This window comes from Hemicordylus capensis, chromosome 2, assembly GCF_027244095.1.
Source record: "Hemicordylus capensis ecotype Gifberg chromosome 2, rHemCap1.1.pri, whole genome shotgun sequence".
Taxonomy (NCBI): domain Eukaryota; kingdom Metazoa; phylum Chordata; class Lepidosauria; order Squamata; family Cordylidae; genus Hemicordylus; species Hemicordylus capensis.
Window position 1 is genome coordinate 170906422 of NC_069658.1, and position 16343 is coordinate 170922764.

A 16343-nucleotide genomic window follows, 5' to 3' on the forward strand; every position below is an offset into this window, starting at 1 on the left:
TAAAACTTATTCCGATTAGAGTTTTGTCATTCAAGTTGGCCTTCCTCGTGGAGATCACATCCGCCAGGCGCATATCTGAGCTGAGAGCCTTATCCGTCAACAAGTCATTCTGCATTTTCCTCATGGACGCTGTTCGACTAATCCCTGAACCCTTCGTCGGTCCTAAGGTTTTGTCATCCTTTCACCTATCACAGGACATTTTCCTGCCATCATTTTGTCCCTAGCCAGCTCACACTAGCAAAGGACTGTGGCACAAGCTAGATGTATGGCAGTGCCTTAAGGCCTACATCAAGAGAACAGCATCCTTCAGAATGTCAGACACTATGTTCATGTCTTTTCACCCATGGTCCATGGGGACAGCTGTGTCATCCGCTACAATCGTGAGATGGATTAAAGCTTGCATCATGATGGCATACGAAGCCCAACATCTGCAGTCACCTGCCCGCATCTTGGCCCACTTGACAAGGGCGGCGGCAGCATTGACAGTTGTTTTGACAACTGCATTAGTCGATGAGATCTGCAGAACCGCAACTTGGGCCTCACCATCTACGTTTACGAGACATTACAAGATTGATAAATATGCCTCAGCCCGGGCTTCCTTGGAGAGGCGGGTCTTGCAACAAGTGTTTCCTCGACAATAGTCCAGAGTGCTCCCACCCAAGTTGGCCAGCTATTGTATATCCCATAGAGATGTCCCTGGCCTCCAGCAACTGAGAACGGAGCATTGGTTTCACTTACCATGAAGTCTTCTTCTGGTTGCTGAGGCCAGGGACATCTCGGCCCACCCAGTTACTTTGGCGCTCTGGCCTACTACCTATGAGTCTTCAGCTATTTCCACTCTGGGAACGACACAAAAGAGAGAGAGAGAGAGGAAGAGAGAGCCTGCTCATTGCTCCTCGTTCACTTCCTTTCCTATTATACTAACTTTGTTTTTTCTTCCTCTGGTGCAAGTTTTCCTTATGCTTTCTTGGCCTGAAAGAACTGGGGTGGGGTTATCCCCATCAGGCTCGGGTAGGCGGTCTTTTTTAAAATATCCAATCAATTCTGTCCTGCTTTGGAGCTCCTGAAAAGGATAACCCATAGAGATGTCCCTGGCCTCAGCAACCAGAAGAAGCCTTCACTAGGGTGGAACTGTCTGGCCTGGTTTGGTTCAAGGCCGGACTAGCCTCGAATGGAACCGGGCAAGTTCAGTCCAGCCCCCATCCACACACACACCCCGGTCCGGTCCAACAGGTCCGCGAATATTTTTTTATAAAAAATATTAAATGAAAAATAACTACATGTAGCCCCTTCTAGGGGCTCGCTGTAGCCGTGGGGTGTGTGTCTGTGTGTCCGTGAAGGTTCCCCCTCCCCCTGCTGGCCTCCCTCATCACCACTGCTGCCAGGTAAATGTAGTCTTTTTGGCCCTTTTGGGGCTCTGTAAAGGCGAGCAGTGGCCATTTTGGCCACCGCCGCGCATGCACAAATGCCCTCTTGATGAGAATCAAGCCTCCTGCAGATCCCTCACCCTGAGAGATTATCCTACAGCTCCGCCATGAGGCATCCAACCTCATGCTAGTCTGTGCTCTCTGCACAGACCTCTTTGTTTCCAGAAATCCCAGCAGCAGCTCTCTAGTCCCACCCACCTGTTGGACTTATAGGGTGAGCCCTGGAGTTCACCAGCCTGGCAGTCAAGACAAGGGTTCACTTCCTGTTAACTCTTTAGAGGAGGGGATGCTGGTCATTATAGTCATCCTTTTATTATAGTTTCTCTCAGTTATAACCTAGCAAAAGAACCATTGTTGTTGCCCTTAAGGGCTGCTCTAAAAGGGTACAGGTAGGGCTTCCTTCCCATCCCATTATTTACTAGTTCGTCCCAAATATTGATGGCTGAATCATTGTTATAATGCAAAAACTACTGATTTCTGATCTAGAAGTGTCATTAAACAAGGATGATGATGGCAATATTTGTAAAGTGTTTACAAAGTTCAAAGGACTTAGCATGCATTAAGGCTGTGCACACGAGCAGCCCTCCCTGGGTAGAGCTGCTCATGTGCAGCACCAGGATAGAGCCTGATCCTGGGTCTGCCTTCTCTGCAAGCCCGGGTTTTGTACCTGGGCTTCTACCTTGGTTAAAGGGTTCAAGCATGCCCTTTTACCCCAGGTACACGGTCGTATGTCTAGGTGCCCATACACAGAGATGTGCACCTGTCTCACAGGGGTATCCCCCAATGCGCATGGGGAATTCCTGGAGGCCAGGACAATGAGTCTCAGCCTCCAGTGATCCATACTGCATGGAGCTGTGCAGATTGTGTGGATGCATGATGGCACACCCATGAAGACACTGCAGATCATCTGGTGGGGGGGAGGTGAAAGCCTGCCTCCCCACCCCCACCCCCACCAGTCATATGAATAGGCTAATTACCTTAGTATGACTATCCGGTAAGGTGAACCAGTGTCATGGCCCCCATATTGTAAATGGGAAACGGAGAGACGTTTGTAAACCACCACTCAGGGACCTCGCAGTAGTCCTTGCAATCTGACCTCACCATCTAAACTGGGTCTTCCTGAGCTCAGTCTCTTAATGATCATGGTATGCTACACCTCAGCAGAATTGTGTTGGTCTTATTGAAATGTTTTTGCTTTCTTCAAAATTCATTGGATATATTACTCTAGCAGGAACTAACTAATTTTGCCTCAAAATGTCACTTGAAGCAAAACTCAACTCAAGCAATGGCTAACTGTTTCATACGATAACTGAAGTGTTGGGCCAAGTTTCATAATTTATGTGTTGAATTTTTAAATTAATAGCAATAGCACTTACATTTATATACCGCTTTTATAGCCGGAGCTCTCTAAGCGGTTTACAATGATTTAGCATATTGCCCCCAACATTCTGGGTACTCATTTTACCGACCTCGGAAGGATAGAAGGCTGAGTCAACCTTGAGCCCCTGGTCAGGATCGAACTTGTAACCTTCTGGTTACAGAGCGGCAGTTTTACCACTGCGCCACCAGGGGCGCAGATCCCTCAGATCAAATCCCTCAGATCAAATATCTGCCATTTTAAAATTATCTAACAATTAAATGTGATGTGCAGGGAAGCATCAGCAAATTGGGACTGAATTGTTTTCTTCCGCTTCAGGATACCTGAACCAACTAGCATTCAAACTCTCTGATGGATCCTTCAGTACTTTTGGCAGCAGGGATGCAAAAGGAAACCTTTGGTGAGAATTATGAAGCTTTTTAAAGAACGCAAGTATAGAAGAACCTGCCTTGCTAAGACAAGAATGCATTGTTCCTCCAAAGATGGGGTGGTGATGGGCTTCTATGGCTAAATATCTAGGAAGGCATTGCCTTCACGGAAGCACTTGGGATGGGGAACTAGGAAGAAGGTGTGTTGCTTTTGTCCTCCAAGCCCTTCTGCTGAAGCTGTGTCTGAATTCTAAGAATGTAAGGATCATCTTACTGGTTTGTCTTGCTGGATCAGACCAAGTCCAGCATTCTGGCACCAGATGGTGGCTGACGGGTGGCACCATGAAACACCAATGGCTCTGAACTGCTGCTATTCAGAACTGCCACTGCAGTCGCATAGAAAAAACTGATGCTCACTGTTGTTCAAACACTTAAAGCTGTGTCGTTGCACTTCCACTCTGCTACTTACATTGAAAACAATGTAAGTAGCATCACAGAAGTGTGATTGCATATCTTTATTTGTGCAGCAGTGAGTGCTGGTGTGTATTCTAGGTGCTCACAGCAGCGCAGACAGTTCAGAACTGCCCATGTTTCTCCACACATGTCGTTCAGTTACTGTCCTGAAGCCATATGTTGTGAGCAGCTCCTAGGCAATACTTGATCTACAATCCACCCACTGCCCCCAACAATGCAGGCACACTGCCTCTAGTAATGAAGGAGCCATTTGACTTCTCCCGCTTAATGTTGTTTGTTGTTAATGTAGTTTGTAGACCTGTCCTCAGTGACTTTAATCGCTTTTTGTAATTGTCCATGTTAGAAGCCATTACCTTAACTTACTACCTTCTGGTCATTCTTCTAAATTCATTAACACCATTTAACATTGTGTTAAATTTTAAATTATTGTAATGTTTTAGCATTTTAATTTTGTGTTAACTTGTACTGTTTTGTTGTAAACTGCCCAGAAACATAAGTTTTGGGTGGTATATAAATACGTTAAATATTTTAGTTAATTAATCAGTGTAGCACTTAAGATAACCACAGGCTTTCACCAGTCTTGATCCCAGCAGGATACAGTAACTTCTGGTTTTGAAGTGCAAGGTGTCTTGCACCTCCATAGTATCATCCAGCATGCAAACTCGGTAGAGTATATGGAATCAGTGGTAATGGTAGTTCTCTACTGCTGGCATCCAAGGGTGTCTCCTTAAGTTAGTTATGATTCTCCTTGTGTCTCTCTGAGGCAGAACTATGTAAATTAGTTAGTCTTTAAGAGGTGGAGAAGCATGACCCCACCCAATTCTTTTAGTCCTGCATTACTCCAAGGCAGTTCTTTTCAGCTTCTCTCTCTGAACAAACTTCTTTCTCTTTCAGGCTTCCCTTTTTTGTTCCTGGATTCCTCTTTATCTCTCTCTTTTTTTAAAAAGAGTATTTTTTTCTCTGAGCTTATCATTTGGTTCCCCCCCCCTGCCCCCTCCTCTTCTCTTTCCTCCATGCTATTGTTGCAGTTTGTAATTATTTAGCAAAGTGCCAAAAGAAGCTACCCACTCCAGTTACAGAGCAGAGTGCTGAGTTTAGTTGTTGCAGCTATTTAAAGAAGACGCATGGAGATTGTTGTACAATCTAAACTAAATAGATTTATTGGTGAAGTACATTTTAGATAGGAAAGACCTAGTCCTATCTATCAGCTACATAATGAATAGGAAGGGAGAGAGAGATGTTTCCATCTAATAAGAGGAAAGGAAGAGGACTGACTCTCCACAGGAAGTAGGGGCTACTGCATAGAATTGACCGAAAACTCACCTCACTGTTTTCTACCCTCCCTAACCTCCTGTCTGCCCTCCAAACACAAGGACCAGCACCTCCTATCAATAAAGGCAATAGAAATGGTGCCAGAGGACCAACAGGGAGCGAGCATCTATTCCATCATCTTCACCGTGCCCAAAAGGACGGCTCCCTGAAGGTGGTTCTAGACTTAAAATACCTCAACCACTTCATAAAAAAGAAGTAGTTCCTCATGGAATCACTCAGATCGATTGCGGAGGCCCTGCATCATCTGGACTTGCTATCCTCCTTAGACCTGAAGGAGGCGTATTTGCATATACCTATACACCACAACAGTCGCCCTCTGCTGCAGTTCCTCTATGCTAAAATGCACTACCATTACAGGATACTGTCGTGAATCTGTTAGCTCGGCTAACCCAACAGGATTTACAACCCCCTTCATTACTCCCCCTTTGAGTTAACAGAAAGTAGCAGTGAAGCTACACGAAGGAAAATAAAAGGTTCACAAAGAAAACAGTAAATGAATTATGTCCCCTGAACTGAACTAGGTACCCACTTCTAACAATAACTGAGTAATAAGTTAAAAGAAAACACAGAGCAAGGAATGAAAAAAGAATGGACACCAGAAACAAGGAAATAACGGAACAATGTAGGAAAGCACAAACAAGGGCAAACTGGACCTCGGAAAAGTTGGGAATTCAAAATAGCACATGGTCTGCGGGTCAGCGAAAGTTGCTAACAGCATCTGAGCAATTGACAGACTGCTAAATATATATGGCTCAAGAGAACCAGGAGCCAATCAGGCTTCCCTGAGTCAGCACTTCTGCTTCCTCTCTCGTGATCTCCTGCGCGACTCCCACTGAGCTTTCCTCTTGAGACGTCTTCTCAAGACAGATGAAATCCCAGCCTCCTCCTCATCAGAAATCATGTCTGGCAGCTGTTCCGAATCCTCAGCTCCAGAGTCTGGTCTCCCTGCCAAATCCTGTTGCTGTGCCTCTGAGCCCTCACTAGCAGGCGAAGTCTGAGCCATGACAGGTGCTTTCTTTCAGCCTCTCCTCAGCTCCCTGCATATTTATGAAAGTCTTGGCATAGTGCATCTCTAACTCCTAGGGGTCAGGACTTTTGCTTTTCTGGATTATTTGTTGGTCCAATCTCTGTTTGCCCAAAGGGACCTCAACACCACACTACAGGTCCTTCAGGCCCACGGGTTCCTGATCAACAGGGAGAAAAGCCAGTTGCACCCATCACAGCAACTGCTACATCTGGGGGGTCATGATAAACACACTGAGGAACAAGCTCTTCTTACCACCAGAGCACAGAGCCACCCTGGAGGAGAGCTGGCACAGAAATCCATGATATTGCTTTCCCTCTCCAGGATCCTGCGACTGATGGTGGTGACCTTGGAATTGGTTCCATGGGCACATTTCCACCAGCGGCTCTTACAATGGTTCTTTCTACCCTATCACCCAGAGATTGCCATGATATCCACCAGACAAATGAGCCTTCCACCCCAAGTGCTACAATCTAAGATAGTGGACTTCACCCCCACACCTATCTGTGGGAAAGGAATTCCTGGACCCTCCATGGGTCATCGTCACCACAAGCATTAGCAAGCATGGGTGGGGCATCCACTGCCTCCACAAATCAGCTCAAGGAAAGGGTAGGCTGCCAAAAAACAACACAGCATCAACTGGCTGGAGCTCCAAGTGATCCAGTTGGCACTTCTTGCATTCCAACACATAGTCCAGAACCAACATGTACTGATCCGCATGGACAACACCACAATAAAAGCACATGTGAACCGCCAGCAGGCTGGCGGTGGGAGGTCGAAGTCTGTGGAGGTCGAACATGTGGCATCCATAACAGCCCACCATATGCAGGGCGATCGGAACACAATGGCGGACTGGCTCAGCAGGAAGGACATTCTCCCAGGAGAATGGAGACTGAACCCAGAGGCCTTCCGGTTGATATTGGACCACTTTGGCCAGCCATCCACGGATCTGTTCGCGATTCCAGCCAACACTCAGGTACCACAATTCTTCACCAGGTTTCCCTGCCTGCAAGCAGAAGCAGTGGATACTCTGTCAGCGCCATGGCCAGAGGATCTGCTGTACACCTTTCCACCTACTCCGCTCCTGACAAGTGAAATTTCTCAGGACCCAGGTCATACTAGTAGCACCATTCTGGCCTTGAAGACAATGGTTTTCAGAGCTCCAGAACCTGTCAGCAGCAGAACATCTAATACTTCTGGTCACGGTGGACCTACTTCAGCAGGGCCCAGTACTCCATCTAGATCCAGGCTGGTTACAGCTAGCCACCTGGAGACTGAACAGCGTGTCCTGAAACAGCATAGCTACTCCCTGAAGGTGCTTGACATGATTCTGGCTTCCAGATGCCCCTCCATGAACCGGTTATATCAGTATACTTGGAGGGTGTTCCTCCACTGGTCTGCAAGACATGCAGTTCCTAAAGGGGCAGCTACCATGAAGCATTTACTGCAATTTCTTCAAGACGGTCTGTACCAGTGTCTCTCCGCAAACACACTGGCTCAGGCTGCCACCCTGGTCGACCTCATTTCATGGGAATCAAGATGCTCCAAGCTGAGACACCCTCACTTGAAGCGTTTCCTCAGGGGGGCAACCTTGCTATTCCCATCAGTGGTGCACTGTTTTCCTACATGGAACTTGCATACGGTCCTGAAGGCTCTATGGAGTCCCCCCTTTGAGCCCATCAAATCTATCCCCTTACGTCTCCTGACCCTAAAACTTGCCTTTTTTATTGCTGTCAGAGTGTCTGCTGATCTCCGGGCTCTTTCAGTTCACAAACACCTTTGTATTTATTTTTTTAAAACTCTGTGAAGCTCATCCCTGACCCCTTTTTTCAACCCAAGGTGGCTTCACCGTTTCATATGTCCCAGGATGTATTACCATCTTTTTGTCCAAAATCGCTACATCCAACAGAAAAAGCTTGGCACAAGCTGGATGTCTGTAGGTGCCTGAAGACCTACATGAAATGCACAAAACACATCCAGACTACGGAGTCGTTATTCATTTCCTTTTTGCCTCAAAACATGGGTCAGGCTGTGACCTCCACCACCATAGCTCGGTGGCTCAAGGCATGCATAGCCCTGGTATATGAAGCTCATAGTCTTAGGGCTCCCACTAAAGTGTTTGCTCATTTGACAAAGGCGGCCACAACCTCGGCTGCATTTTCTACAAATGCTCCAGTCTCAGACATTTGCAGGGCAGCTACCTGGAGGGCCCCCTCAACCTTTACCAGGCACTACAAATTAGATAGCTTCACCTCTGCTCAAGCAGCATCTGGGAGGCAGGTACTCTGACAGGTCTTTCCTTCGGAGTAGATGGGGTGCTCTCCCCCCCCCCAGCTGGGCTGTGGGATGTCCCCACTCAAGGAGACGTCCTTGGATGCCAGCAGCAGAGAATAGAGCATTGGTTCACTTATCGTGAAGGCTTCTTCTTGCTGTTGCATCCAAGGCCATCTCAACCCGCCCTTTTTAGCACCTGTGCCTACTCCACAGGGACCCTCAGGGAGTATCTCTAAATTATCTGCCTAGAAAACAAAGATTCACCTATGGTCCACCATTTTAATGGACACCATCAGTTTTTACTAATTGTTTTTTTCTCCCTACAACATACTGTTTCCAGTCTTTTGATATTGGGGTTGGGGGATGCGGGTAGGTTTGCTCCTAGTTCTGTGTTTTTTCTGGTTATTTACACTAAGTTTGTTTTCTTCTTATTTATTTATTTATTTGATTTTTATACTGCCCTTCCGAGCTGGCTCAGGACGGTTTACAATTAAAAAACAGAAATCACTAAAAACAATTAAAACAGAAATACAAATATAAAGACCAATTTAAAAACATCTTTAAAAACAATTAAACTATCAAAACAATTTAAACCCTGGAAACCAGGTTACCATTAAAACAATTAAAACTAATTAAAAACCCTGAAAGCCCAGGCCAAACAGATGAGTTTTAAGGGCTCTCTTGAAAGTCAGTAAAGAATTAAGATTACGAATTTCTGCTGGGAGTGCATTCCACAGCCCGGGAGCAGCTACAGAGAAGGCCCGCCTCTGAGTCGCCACCAAACAAACCGATGGTAACTGGAGACGAACCTCCCCAGATGACCTTAACGTGCAGTGGGGATCATGTAAAAGAAGGCGCTCTCTAAGATCATGATCCCTTCATGGAGTAACAGAACACTAGTGCCCCTCTCCATCCCCCAATACATGTGTTTGTGTGAGATTGTATTGCTGCAGGGCTCTTGCAAGGGTAGTACTCTTGGTTTTCTTGGCCTAAACAAGCATGGGTGAGGCCATGCTTCTCCACATCTTAAAGACTCTAACTAATTTACATAGTCCTGCCTTAGAAAGCTACGTGGAGAATCATGGCCCACTCACGGAGACGCCCTTGGCTGCAGCAGCAAGAAGAAGCCTTCATGGTAAGTGAAACAATGCTCCATTTTGATCTAGACTCTTGCCTATATTGCCATGTGGTCTTAATCCTAGGTCCCTCTGTGCTCTTTCCTTTCAGGCTCACTAGCTTAGTCTGCAAAGCATTTGCACTGAGCAGGAACTCCATATATATAGATTCAGATATCCTGTCCCAAGCTGTTATCTGGATTGCAAGCCAACAAGAGTCAGATGGCAGCTTTCTACCAACGGGGAACATCTACAATAATGCCTTAGAGATGGTGAGAGTGCATCTCTGTCCTCCATACTTGAGTTTCCAGCCATGCTGTTGACCATGCAGTCAAACTCCCTGCAAAATTGTGGGATGTCTCCTTCCCTAGAGTTACTATCCATTTTATACCCTGCTGCTAAGATGGAAATCTTATGTTTTGGTGCCAGGGAGTCATTCTCTGGTATTCTGGATCTGCTGTTTTATCTGAAGATTGCAGGCCAGATTCACAGATCGAAACTTGTATTAGATTTATTTTTCCAGTTCTGCCTCAATTTCCCACCTAAACATCCTCAAAATGGCTGCACACGCTATCATAGAACAACTTGTAAATTATCAATTGTCTAAAATCTCATCAGATCCCTCTCTCGCACAACACTAGAACCAAGGGTCACACCATGAAACTGAAGGTCAGGAAATTTAGGACCAACAAGAGGAAATACTTTTTCACACAGTACATAATTTATCTATGGAATTCTTTGCCTTGGGATGTGGTGATGGCCACCAGCTTGGATGGCTTTAAAAGGGGCTTAGACAGATGCATGATGGACAGGTCTGTCAATGGCTACTAGTCTGGTGACTGTGAGCCATCTCCAGCCTCAGAGGCACGGTGCCTCTCAATACCAGTTGCAAGGGAGCAACAGCAGGAGAGAGGGCAGGCACATACCTCTTGCCTGTGGGCTCCCCAGAGGCATCTGGTGAGCCACTGTGTGAAACAGGATGCTGGACTAGATGGGCCTTGTGCCTGATCCAGCAGGGTTGTTCTTATGTTCTTATGACTTCAGTGAAATTGTTGTAGGGTGACATAAGTACAGCTTTGCAAATACATATTTGTACTCTTTTCAAAGGGGAATCCAGCAATTTGCTTATACTCTCTTTAGCTTTTACTGGGGAACTCATGTAGTGCTTATTTAATCTGAATAATATTGGGAAGTGACTGTGCAGATATGCAGAATAACTTTAGATCCAGGGAGCAGACACAGTGAACCTACATGAATTCATGCCCTGCTGCTAAAATCTTGGATTATTTTACATTTTTTCTTGCCCTTCTTCTGAATGAAGTCTGACAAACAAATTACAAACCTTGTACAAAATTTCCTTGAAGTACCTCTACAATTGTTCTGTGGAGGTGGCTGGGTTCTGACACTTGATGAAACTTGTGGATGTGGTTTTGAGAGATATGAAGAGGCTTATTTTTCAAAAGTTCACTAGGAACCCTGACTGGAGATGTCAGGTACGCCTTTAGAAGAGATTGAGCAAAACTAACACAAAAATCTGAAAGCAGTTTAAAGGGGAAATGAAAATATTCATTCCCCCAGATTGAGATATTGGGTACACCCTTAAAGGCAAAGGCACAAGACTTGAGGTTTGAGGCACTTCCTCTCCGTTTAACACTGTGTACATATTAATTTTAAAAATGACTTTTAAAAATAAATCCACTTGACTTCATAAGTTCTATAGAACAAATATTCTGGTGAATAAGAGTTGCTGGAGATATCCAGTAGTTCATTTGCGTTGAAAGCCAATGGGTGTAGATTTCCATTGTGTGCAGACATTGTTTCCCCCTCTTTCCTGTCGTTATCTCTGCTCAAATGGGTTGTATAGATTTTTAAAGCACTATCAAAACCCATGAACAGAGAAAGTGATGGGACCAAGTATGTATACCACAGGCACTGATGTGGTCATACTGCTGTAATCTCTGAAAGGGTTATAATCTCTCTCTACTGTTAGTGGAGGGTTATTTCCCCTGCTAATTTGGCAAAGAGGCACCTTTTACCATGGTGATTCTCTTTATTTAGCAGGGGGAGAGTAACTGGCCCGATCCACCCCCAGCACAGCACCTCCAGTGACTGTTGCTGGTGTTTATCTTATGTTACTTTTTAGATTGTGAGCCCTTTGGGGACAGAGGTCCATCTTATCTTATTTATTTATTATTTCTCTGTGTAAACCGCCCTGAGCCATTTTTGGAAGGGCAGTATAGAAATCAAATTAATAATAATATTAATAATAATATTGGAAAAGTTGGGATACTAGATTATTTCCCCATCCAGAGACTGAGTCCTATTACGAAGTAGGAGGAAGGAAGAGTTGGAGAGAGGTTTTATGCTCTGTTCCAAAAAACAAACAAACATAAAGTGTGCTCAAGCTTTTCTTTTGTGAGTGAGTATACTATCTGAGCTTGCCTGAAATTTACTTAAAATGAAAATACAAATAGATTTGAGGTTTCTACTTGAGCAAATTATTTGAATTATGAGAAAAATAAAAAGCTACTATCACCAAGTACTAAAATGATAAGACCAGAAAAATTTATTATGAGACAGAGCTGCCTTGAATGGACTGAATCTGAATGGACTAAATCTTCTTTTTGCAAACAGGATGGAACAGATGAAAAAGTTGTACTTACAGCCTTTATAACCGCATCTCTGCAGGAGACGGGACTTCCCAGTGCGGTATGGCTTTTAGATTACTTACTTTGAAAATAAGACTTAATATCTTTGTTAATCCAATGTAAATATGTTATCTCATCCAAAGTTCTGATTGACTTTTTGGTTTGTACATCTTGACTATTTTTGAGTATTTGTAATAAAATGAAGGGTGCAATCCATTGGAAAACTCTTGAATAAACACCATTGAATAGGATAGGTGATGCAAGAGGGGTGTGTGTGTGTGTGTGTGTGTGTGTGTGCGCGCGCTAGAGAGAGAGATGGCATCCACATACATGTCCTTGGAAATGCCCCTTGAGTCTTTGAGTCTGTGAACAGGCAATGAAGTTCCCATGCCCACCATTCATTCCATTTCCTTTTTGCTGCAATGCTGATCACTATCCTGAGGTAAACCTCATCCACATTTTATTTGGGTTGCTGAGTGCAAAAGTGTCCCTTTTCCACTCAGATTAGTTGTCTTGGAGATATACCAGATATTTTCAGGCTACGTTGAGTAACTTGGAGTATGAATGCACCAAATTTTGGATTTCTAGGTTATGTGCAAGTCCTGCATAATTTCAATATCACCACAAGCAAGTCAGCCAAGGAGGTTCAAGTGTCTTTATTGTATAATGTGTTTATATGTAATATGTCTTCAACCCTAGTATTCGGTGGTGAAAAATGGTCTCTCCTATTTGGATGCTGTTATGAACAATAATGTTGAGAGCACCATGGAAAAGGCTTTCCTGGCCCATGCATTTTGCTTAGCTGGCAGAGTGGAGCACTGTGCATCTCTCCTGGAGAACTTGAAAGCATCTGCTCGCAAAGATGGTAAGTGGCTTGACCTTTTTGTGAATTGATGCCTACCACACAGGTGTTACCACATCAAATGGTTTAGGTTGCACCTGACTTAGCTGGAGCCAAGAGTGTTGCCAAATGCTCAACAGAATTATTCTTGGGCTCATGACTGAGTTTTTATTATCAAAGAGGTGGACTGTGAGCCTTAGCCAGGCCCTATGGCCCAGGATCTTTTAAGTCTCTTTCAGAGTGCCATCTTGTAGTGCCTCCTTTCGAAATTAGCCCCATTCTGGTTAATGGGACTTACTCCAAGGTGAGTATAGGATTGCAGCCTCAGTTAATAACAAGGCACTGAAATGAACAAGATCAACCTTATTGGCAGTAACTGCAATCCTCCAGCAGTACCAGTCTGGGCCAGTCACTGATCTCTCAGTCTAACCTACCTTAAAGGGCTGTTGTGAGGATAAATATAACAATCCATACCACTCTGGACTCTTTGGAAGAAGAGTGGGATATATATGTAGTAAATAACTCAGCCATGAAGCTTGCTGGGTAAACCTTGCCAATTACTCTCCCTAATCTGCACTTGTCTCATAGGATAGTTGTGAAGATAAAAGGAAGGAAGAAGAATTATCCATGCTGCCCCAAGCTCCTTGGAGGAAGGGCAGCGTATGCATGTCATAAATATGCATATTTATATTGACTTTTAGTCATACGCACTCCTGTCCTATGCATGTGAGCCCTTGCTCAGCAGCCTTTTATGCCATCCACTGCAGCCTTTTAGACCCATAAGGCTAGCTCATGAGTGGCCAGCCTGCAACTTGGGTGCCACAATCAACAACAACAACATATATACCTCTTTTCAGCAAAAGTTTCCAAGTGGTTTACATAGAGAAATAATAAATAAATACCTAAATATGATGGATCCCTGTGCCCAAAGGGCTCACAGTCTAAAAGGAACATAAGATAGACACCAGCAACAGTCACTAGAGGTGCTGTGCTGTGGGTGGATAGGGCCAGTTACTCTCCCCCTGCTAAATAAAGATAAACACCACATTTAAAAGGTGCCTCTTTGCCCATTTAACTGGACAAAGAGTTTTGTGGCAAACCTGAGCAGGAGAAGCTGGTCCCATGGAGACAGCTGTGGCACTGAGTCAGGCCTGTATTCCTGTGCACCTGCTCCTCACCTCAGTAGGTTAGAAGGCAAACCATTTCAAGGCATGGAGGTGGCAGAGGGGAGAGATGTATACATCAGAGTGGCAGTCTTGTACTATTTGACTCCTGGCAGACTTCCCAGAAGATGTTGGCTACAGCTGATATGGATGGAAGAGATGGGAAGTTTCCATAGAGATATGGAAGCATGTGCAATAACTACTAGCGAATCCTTTTCCTCCTGCTTAATAGTCTCATCTGCATTCTTAGGTGGTTTGGTGTCCTGGGAAAGAGCAAAGAGACCCAGAGCAGAAAACGTGCCCTCCTTCTATTCTCGTGCTTCATCTGCTGAGGTTGAGATGAACAGCTACATACTTCAGGCCTTGCTCAGGAAGCCCAACATATCCAAGGAGGACATGATGTTTAACGCACACCTTGTACGGTGGATTTTGAGGAATCAGAACTCCAATGGAGGCTTCACTTCGAGTCAGGTGACTTCTGCTGATAAAAGGTGGAATAAGGTGCTGCCATTCAGCATTTTTATGGAGTTCCTGAGAGGACTCTGTATAATTTTACTTGGTACAGTTTGGGAAGGTTCCTTGTTGCTCATCGTTGGCGGGGGCAGGGGGGCCGATATTTACAAAGAGTACAGGCTTATGCCATCATTGTATATGGGGTTTTCCAAAGTAGCATAAGCACACACAAAAAATCCAGGCCTATCTCCTGAAGGTAGTTGTCCAGTGGGATAGACGACATAATAGGGTATACAAGGAAAGGGGACAATGGGTAGCAGAGAGAGGAAATGGAGGGAGAAACAAGGTTAACAAGGAATGACTGGGAGCCAATGCAGTGATGACATATAATTAATTGGGCTTCATTTTAGCTAGGAATGAAGGCAAAGTGGCTAAGCCGGGGTGCCCAACTCAAAGGCCCCAGTGGGACAATGATGGGTGTGGGGGGCAGGTCAGTTTTCTGCACATTAATTAAAATTAATTATTACAAATATTAATGAAAGTGAGGGGGCAGAGGGTTGCAGTTGGTGGGGGAGGAAAGTGAAAGGGAAGAGGGATCATGTCAGTGGCCACAGGGGTGGGGGAAATCTAGTCTTTGGCAGCCAACTGCATTAAGTTGCTGCTGGTGATCAGCAGGACAGGCCAAGAGCTCCTGCTGTTGCTGCAGGATATTCCTACCTGTGGGCCAGCAAAAAGGCCCCCGCAGGCCGGATCTAGCCCCTGGGCCTTATGTTGTGCAGGCCTGGGTTAAGCAGAAGGCTTTGTAGGAAAGGTGGGATATGAGGGATTTGAAGAAAAAGCAATGGCACCACACAGGTAGAATGGGCAGGATACAAAAAGAGAGACAAGGTAGGTGGAAGCCACAGAGAACTGTGGCTGGTGGGGAAGCTTCATAAAGCTCTACCTTAGGAGACAGCGGAGTGGCAAATCCTTTGACCAGATTCCTTATTGGCATGTGTAGTATTCAAGGAATATCAGATGGGGTAAACAAGTATCACTGTGAAAACCATTTTTTCATGGGGTTTTGGATTCTGGAGCCCCTTTCCATCCAGTGATTGTGTATCCTTGGATACCATACCTACTGCTTCCAGGATGCCAAACAATATTGCCTCACAAGGAGAAACTGAACTACAGATAAAACCTAAACAGCCTGAATCTTCTGCTTCTGTTAGAGACAGGAGCCATGGAGAGTCTCGGACTCATGGGAATAAAGACAACTCTGGAATAAGGCTATGACAGAATAGATCAGTGATTCCAACATTAGGGATTTGTTTGTTTATTTAATACATTTGTGTACCACTCACTACCGAAGTCTCTAGGTGGGGTTTACAGCATAAAACAAACCAATAATTTAACAGTTAAACATAAAACCCAGATTAAAATATCCATAAATACATGAACTAACTGAAAAGCTTGGCTGAAGAGATGTGTCTTCAGTTGTTTCCTAAAAGCCAACAGGGATGGAGCAGCTCTAATCTCAGCAGGAAGTGCCTTCCACAGTCCTGGGGCAACTACAGAGAAGGCACGCCTTTGAGTCCCCACCAGATGAGCTTGTGGCGTGCTCAAACTTCCCCTGAAGATCTTAATAGGTGGTGGGGTTCATAACAAAAAAGGCATTCTCTTGGGCCCAAGCCATTAAGGGCTTTATAGGCAATAACCAGCACTTCGTATTTAGCCCAGAGAACTATTGGTAGCCAGTATAGATCTTTTAGAATCAGAGTAATATGGACTCTAAGGGACATCCCCGGGACCAATTTGGCAGCAGCAGTCTGCACCAACTGGAGTTTCCAAACTACGTGCAAAGACA

General features: G+C 44.9%; 1 protein-coding gene across 2 annotated transcripts in view; it reads left to right on the forward strand.

Annotated features, from left to right (window-relative positions):
* Positions 1 to 16343, forward strand: part of LOC128347971 (ovostatin-like) — a 92188-nt gene that overhangs the window by 61671 nt on the left and 14174 nt on the right. For both annotated transcript variants that reach the window (XM_053303368.1, XM_053303369.1), the window contains 5 exons: positions 3124 to 3205; positions 9505 to 9664; positions 12027 to 12101; positions 12740 to 12905; positions 14295 to 14515. In XM_053303368.1, the coding sequence (XP_053159343.1) occupies positions 3124 to 3205; positions 9505 to 9664; positions 12027 to 12101; positions 12740 to 12905; positions 14295 to 14515 (704 nt within the window). The remainder of the gene's footprint in view (positions 1 to 3123; positions 3206 to 9504; positions 9665 to 12026; positions 12102 to 12739; positions 12906 to 14294; positions 14516 to 16343) is intronic.